Raw genomic sequence first — 7,505 nt, forward strand, 5'->3', positions numbered from 1 at the left:
GGGGCCCATCCGATCCCGTGGCTGCAGTGGTTCGCTCGCCGGCCCTCTTTTTTTTTTCTGTTTCATCGCAAAGAAGCAGGAGTGTCGATCCCCTCACGGTGGTCCTCCTACCACCATCCGGAAGGGAAGAGGAAGGTCGGTTGGCCCCTATGACCAACCTCTGAACAGAGGGAGCACGCGAGGGAGCACCCTGCCTCCTTCCTGGTGGTGGTGGTGTCCCGACCATCTCCGGGCAACGGAGAAGGAGCGCAAAGAGGGGTTGGGCTTGGGTGCGGCCCGACCTCACTCAGGTGGGGTCCGATATAAACCGTAGAGAGAGGGAGGCAGAAGGGTGATTCGGGTCGGTGCACGGTGGAGTTGGTAGAAATGGAGGCTCGGTAATGGGGGTCAAGTGGCTTTCGACTGAGCAGGGGGATGGTGGTCGTTCTGCGCCTGAATGTCAGGGGTGTATCGTGAAGGGTGGTGGGACCGGTAGGGATGGCAGTGCTGGCTGGAGCAGAGAGGCGGAGGGAAAGGGCGCAATTGGCTTTAGCCAGCTGCGTCTGCTGCTGTTTGCAACAGAGGGTGGAAGATGGTGGCTCGGGTGGCCACGGCAGTGGCTTCGACTGTTGTGGAGGAGAACACGGAAAAGGGAAGGGGGAAATGTAAAGTTTTACATGAACTTAGTGGGAATGCGGATGATATATATATATATATATATATATATATATATAGAGAGAGAGAGAGAGAGAATGGTCAAGGGGGGTCCCTTGATCCACCCGCCCTGTCTCAAGATTAGAACCTTCATCCCTGCCCAAGGATAGATTTTAACCTCCACCCCCGCCTTCATCCCCATTTCATGTCCTCTATCCCCAATTCAAATGGGGATGAGGCAGAGCAGGGCCCGTTTCCCGTAGTCTTTGTCATCCTTTAGAAGGGATGGGGCGGGGCAGGGATCTTGGCGGGGACGGGGCACGATGGGGAAAAGTGTAAGTCCATCCCCACCTCGGGATGGATTTTAACCTTCATCCCAGCCTTCATCCCTGTTTCATACCCTTCATCCCCTGTTCAAATGGGGCGAGGTGGGGTAGGGGGCCGCTTTCCCCCGTCCACTGCCATCCCTATTCAGCGGGGGACTGTGAAGAAGTGAGAGGAGGGTGCGGCTTGAGGAGATTGGGGGGGTAGGTGGAGTCATGATGAGGGTCATTAAAGTGGATAAATGGGTTTGAATTCAAACTTTATATGGATTGGCCCCAACCCAATCCATGTCATAGTGGGGGATCCATTCAAAACAGTGACCCCAAACTGGGTGAATGGTTTAGGTTGGGTTTTTGGTTTGGCTTTGGATTTGGTGAAACCCATTTGGGTCTCGAATGAACTCATTATTTTTAATATATATATATATATATATATATGTGTGTATTGTATTATATTCAATATGATTCATTTGGTTCTCTAATGAACCCAAAATATTTTTATATCTTATTGAGATTCATTTGGGTTTCAAATAGATCTAAATTCTTATTTAGCTTTAGTGGATCCATTTAGGTTTTAAATATATTCAAAATCATTTTTACTTTATTGAGGTTCAATTAGATCTTCAAATGGATTCAAAATCTTATTGACCTTAAGAAGATCTACTTAGGTTTTCAATTGATCTAAATCCTTAGTGTAACTCATTTAGATTTAGAATAGATTCAAAACTCTTTTATATTTGGTTTAAACCCCAATATGGGTCTAGGCTCAACCCTAACTCATTTATGATGACCCGAATTATATAGGGCTGCATGTGGGTTAGGTTAATTCCTCCATGAATCATATTAGGTGATCCCAAGCACCTATGGTGACACAGTGGTGATTGAATGCTAGGCGTCAATGAGTGATTTAGGTAGCATTGCTTATTATGACATATAGCTATCAATTGACAGCAAGGCTGACATCAAAAAATGATCTTCAGTCATCCATTCAGATACCTGCAAAGTCTTAAAACTGATATTTTTATGATATCACGCCACATTGTCATTGAACTGAGTTGTTGATTCAAAGGGGCGGGAGCATCACCCCCCTCCTCAGCACTCAAACAATGACTGCTTTTGTACATTCATTGAAAAGCACTGTAACGTGTATAAGAAAAATGCATAGAACTGTGGCTTGGGCTAGACAACAGTACATGAGGTGAGGTGGTGCAAAGTGCTCACTAAAAGAGTTTGTGCGAGGCCTAAGCCATTAGGCTGGCCAGACTAAACAGTTTGGGGTCGCATGGGCTCAGAAAATTTTTGCCTGTGACAATGTGCTTCAATTACGAATAGTTCAAGTCGGACATCATTTATTGGAAGAGAATGTGGGTTCCAAATGCATAGGCATGGACAATGAACCAGAGCTCTATTCTACAAATAACCAACGTTAACATAAATTGAAGGAAGAAGATCATGCACCGTGAGAAAAAACCACAATTGAAGAGAAGTTTTCACTTGCTAAGCTAAGGAGAACACAAACTCGAAAAGAACATAGTCCTCTGACTTCTTAAACTGAAACAACAACTGCACCCATCTCTAAACAGAAGAGAACCATCTTTATAAATAGATGAGGTAATTAAACTTGATCCGGATAATGTTCAAAACAGGTATTTGAGTGCTTACATTAGTGTCAAATGAGATAGATGGATGGTAAAGTCGCACGTTAATAACCAAGAGGCCTCGAGTTTGAATCTCCCAGGGTCGACCTTCCACCTTTCCTATCCGGATAAAAAAGAGGGAAAAAGAAAGGAAAAGAACGAGTGTACAAGTAGGCCATCAGCTTAGTAGGATGATAATCACTCCCACTCGCTATGCATTCAATATATTTTCCTAATTTAATTCCAACACTGTATAACAATGGCTTAAAATCAGTTCAGTTATATAACCTGTATGTAGTTTTACTATTTAAAATTGCAAACCTTGGTGCTTTTTTTTTCATGCTGATCCAAACACCTGCACAAAGATCGTTTGCATTGATCCGAAGGAATAAATCTTACATTCACAAGTCGCAACTCTAGTAGCTTATCCAACTTCCACAGTCAAAACATTCAGTCATGTTGGGATTTTCTTTTACTTTCCTTGCACATGTAGAACAAGAATCATTCAGCCACAGCATACATGGTCACAACCAATAATCTTAAACCAGAGACTGATGGAACTAAGCAAAACTTGCTACAGACGCTTGTGTAACCTGTGTTTGAATTGTAACTGAGATACTGATTCTTCCTTTCTAAATGAGATTGATTTGACGAGGCCGCTTATTGAGAAATTTGCAAGGGACGCCAAATTCTGAAGACTCTGAGCCACATGCAGAGAAAGTATACATAAACATGACAGGGAAAACAACACAAAACTTTGGCTGTCATTTTTTGTGGTACTTCGGCCATTGTTCAAAATTTTGATTTTTGAAGACTCTAGGCTTGTTTTCTTCAAACCACTGGTACAGTTACCAGCTTCAAAATATTGAATGAGACCAACCACCCATAAACATCAGATATTAATGTTTATACCAAATGACAGCTTCCGTTGCCAAAGAGTTTCTGAACAATGAACATAAACAAGAAATATCATGATGTTAAAATGGACCCTAACAAGTAGCGCTCATTAAACTATGTTCTGAAGCTCCATTGATAAAACTGCAACTAATGACAGATTCAGAAACGTCTGAATTCCTTGAACCAAGCTTCTTCAATTTTGCAATCAAAGAACAGAAACAAAAGCCTAAATAAGAACAGCCTTTCCACAACTACAATGAGCCAAAATATTGGGGCACAACTTCATATGCTAATAGGGAGTTCACCCACCAAATCAGCAAAATTAGAAGAACTAAATAGCAGAAGCCAGTGAATCAACGGATAATATTATGAATTAAAAGCAAAAACCACAAACTAGAAATTGATGATGTCAAGGGAAATCCAAATGATTGCACCTGTTAAAAGAATAATCAACAAGGAATCAATCTGTATCACAAGCATCATCAGCCCTTCCCATACCACATGCAATGCAAATGAAGGAAAAGAAGGAAAAAAAATAGTTAAACAGCTAAACCCTCAACAGGAGCAAGATACATTTGGCGGAAAATAACTCTCAAGTGCTACGCATCCCCTATATCATTTGGAACAATTGTCATGGAAGTTTCTCTATAATTTCCATGTTCGTTTGACCGCCGGTGAAACACTCTTTAGCACTTTCCTACTCTTCTTGACTGAACTCGTCCTCTGCTTCACTTTCTTAGACTTGGGAGTCTCCTTTATTACACGAATTGGTTGGCGGAAAATAACTCTCAAGGAAGTAAGTGCTACTCATCCCTATATCACTTGGAACAATTGTCATGGAAGTTTATAATTTCCATGTTCGTTTGACGGCCGGTGAAACACTCTTTGGCACTTTCCTACTCTTCTTGACTGAACTCGTCCTCTGTTTCACTTTCTTAGACTTGGGAGACTCCTTTATTACACGAATTGGTCCAGGAGGTATTCCTTTCTTGAGCGCACTGCCTCTTGGCGTTGCTGATGGAGGCAACCGCAAGCTTTGTGGAGGCAAGGGGCTGTGTGGTTTCCAAACCAAGTTATTCTTCATAGCAAATCTCACTTTCTTTGTGCTCTTCTCCCCACTCTTCCCAGTGGCACTCGTGCTAATTCCCAGTGAAACCGGGCTATGGTTGACATCCTCACTACCACTCTTTGTTCTCTTCCTCTTCTTTGACACAGTGCCTACCAATGAATCGGGTGAGCTTGATAAGTTTCCCACCTCATCTAAATCCGTACTCTTCACCAGCACGCCATTAATACCTTTCGTTCTCTTTTTCTTCTTTGAAATGGTGTTACCCTGAGAATTGGGTGTAGCTGGCACAGTTGAATCGTCCAGACTCATCCCAACTTCGGCCGCTACTTTCTCAAACTGCTTCTGCAGATTGGATATCACGGTTTCATCGAATTGTACGGTATGACAAACCCCTTCGCCATCTTCACCTGGTTGCGAGATCAGGTTTTCACCATCTGAATCACTCACACCATATGAAACTAACCCCGATGAATCTTTCGTCTCCTTGGCAGCAATATTTTCTGAATCATCAGAACCAGCAGGAAGCTTGGGGTTTTTGCTCGACTTCTTCCCCTTCTTGTCTGAAGACTTCGACTTCTTCACCTTCTTAGCCTTCTTCTTGGTTGATTTCTCAGTGTTTTCCAATGTGTCCTGAATTGTTTCAGACGCAATACTGGAAGAATTGGCCAATGTGGTCACCTCAGGATCCCGGATTTCACTAACAGAATCAACATTATGATTGTTTTCCAATTTATCGTCGCCACCAATTTCGCAATCCCCCAAGTCGCTCTCACAAACCTTCGCCTTCTTAGCAGGTGGGGCCTCAATCTCAAATTTCAAACCCTCCGCTGCCTTCTCCAACCTGGCAAACACTTCATGCAGATCGAACAACGCCTTCCGATTGCTCTGAAGGGTTTCTTCGGATTTTGCCGACTCCAGAAGCCACTTCGAGAGACCTAATTTCAATCCAATCGACCCGAATTTCTCCACCTCCTCGCCACCACCCGCATCATCACCCCCTTCTCCGCCCTGTTTCAGCCTCAATAGGCCCGTCGCGCTGTTCAACAAGCAATCAAAAACCCCCGATCTAATCTTCTTCACCAAAACCCTATCGGGCGACCTCTCTGCGACCCGAATGAAAGGCCGCAGCAAACCCTCCGCCACCTCCGCCTCCAGCGGCAAGAACCCCTTCAGTTCCTGCAGGAAAACCTCCGCGATATGGTAATTGACCCCCTGCGCCGCGTAATCGTCGTCGGAAAGCAGCGATTTCTCCACCAAGACCCCCATCAAAAGCCCCAGAACCTCCGGATCCCACCGGTTCCTCTTCAGGAGGCCAAAGAGGCCGCGCAGGAACCGGCGGACCAGCATGTAGAACTTGTCGAGGCGGAGGTAATCGATCCCGCTCCACTCCCGGCGGATCGTGACGACGAAACCCTCGAAGTAGCGGGCGGCGAGCGGGAGGCCGAGGGTGGGGACGATGGAGGCGAGGCGGTCGGCGAGATCGATCTGGAACGCCTGCTTGTCCGCGTGCCAGAAGCAGTAGAAGAGGCCCTTCCAGATCCGCTTCATCTCCTCCTCCGAGACGTCCTCCTGCGACTCGAGCCACGAGCGGAGGAGCCGCACCGCCTTATTCCGAGTCGCCCCGTCGCAGGAGGCGAGCTGCTTCGCGAACGCCGTGCCCGGCCGCTCCGTATCGGCGGCTTCCATGGTTGATTCGCTCAGCTGAGACGGTGGCGGAGGACTCGGCCGCGTACAGAGAGAGGAGAGGAAGCGGTCGTTGAGGTTGAGGTTAGGGTTAGGGTTTTCGCAGTTGCGCTTTGTACGCTCGAGCGCTCCTTTTTTTTTGCCGAATTTACGTAAATGCCACTCTTTTATACATATATTTGTTGCAAAATATCTTTCAATGCCACACCTTTATATATATTTGCTGCAAAATATCTTTCATGCCATTTTCTCGTGGCAAGATAGTGTAAATTGCAACCACGAGCTTGATTATAGAAAATAAGAAGCTTGCCCAACGAGGGATTGGCGTAGTGGGGTAGGGCCTTGGCTGTCAGACGGGCAGTCAATGTTCGATTCTCATGGGCATCATCCATCTGCCCAAGCCAATGCATTGCATAGGTCTTAGGGGCAAGGGTCCTAGCCTCATAGTTGTATGCTGCCGGCACAAGGATAATACATGATCATGTCTTTGTAGCGGGTGCAGTTTCTTCGGGTTGTAAATTAAAAAAAAAGAAAGAGAAAATTAAAAGCTTACCTTTTTTCAATATCAAAACGGACTTTCTTGATTTTGAAATTATCTGATTAATGTTAACATAATTATGTTTTTAATATACATGTGTTTGCTATAAAGTCTCTAATTGTTATTGTTTTTCACTTGCTTATCTGTATGTTTCCTCAATAGTTGATGTATGTTTAAAAAAAATGCCCTATAATTTACCAAATTCATAGAATGGACAATATCACAGTTCTCAATTTTTTCTTATCACTTTTACCCCTTACATATGCAATTTTTTTATTTTCGCACATCATGATGCTAAAGTAATACACCCATGAAACTCGTCAACAAAATTGCATTTGAGGTTACGAATTTCAATTTTAAACAATTTACGAAACTCGGCACTGCTCACCTGCAAAAATCATAAAATTTGTGAAAATTCGATAATTGTGAATTTGCAAATGAGTATCACATGAAGTATTGCAAAATTACAAAAAATTACAAAAGTTCGATATTGTGAAATTTCTTATTAGAATTGCACTCGTATTGTAAAATTACTTTTTCTTGTGAAATTATGTGTCATATAAATGATGCTTTGTTTCACAACCCCTTTTTTTCATCTGGATGCCCTATTTTCGCAACACCTAGTGGTCTTATTGTCCTCAATCCTTTTGGTGATCTTTCAATGACATTCAAGTGAATATTTCATCATGTGATGACTTCGCAAAAATATATCATCGACGGTGGTA

General features: G+C 43.8%; 1 protein-coding gene across 1 annotated transcript; it reads right to left on the bottom strand.

Annotated features, from left to right (window-relative positions):
• Positions 1-3,894: 3,894 nt before the first annotated feature.
• On the bottom strand, positions 3,895-6,323 carry LOC149837267 (uncharacterized). The gene has a single exon (XM_090005925.1). The coding sequence runs from the start codon at positions 6,243-6,245 to the stop codon at positions 4,335-4,337; it is 1,911 nt and encodes a 636-aa protein (XP_089862051.1). The 5' UTR covers positions 6,246-6,323; the 3' UTR covers positions 3,895-4,334.
• Between the last annotated feature and the right edge of the window lie 1,182 nt (positions 6,324-7,505).

This window comes from Nuphar pumila, chromosome 5 (genome assembly GCF_984573655.1).
Source record: "Nuphar pumila chromosome 5, dmNupPumi1.hap1.1, whole genome shotgun sequence".
Taxonomy (NCBI): Eukaryota; Viridiplantae; Streptophyta; class Magnoliopsida; order Nymphaeales; family Nymphaeaceae; genus Nuphar; species Nuphar pumila.

Coding starts and splice junctions, on each gene's coding strand:
- LOC149837267 (XM_090005925.1), bottom strand. CDS start 6,245: ATGGAAGCCGCCGATACGGAGCGGCCGGGCACGGCGTTCGCGAAGCAG.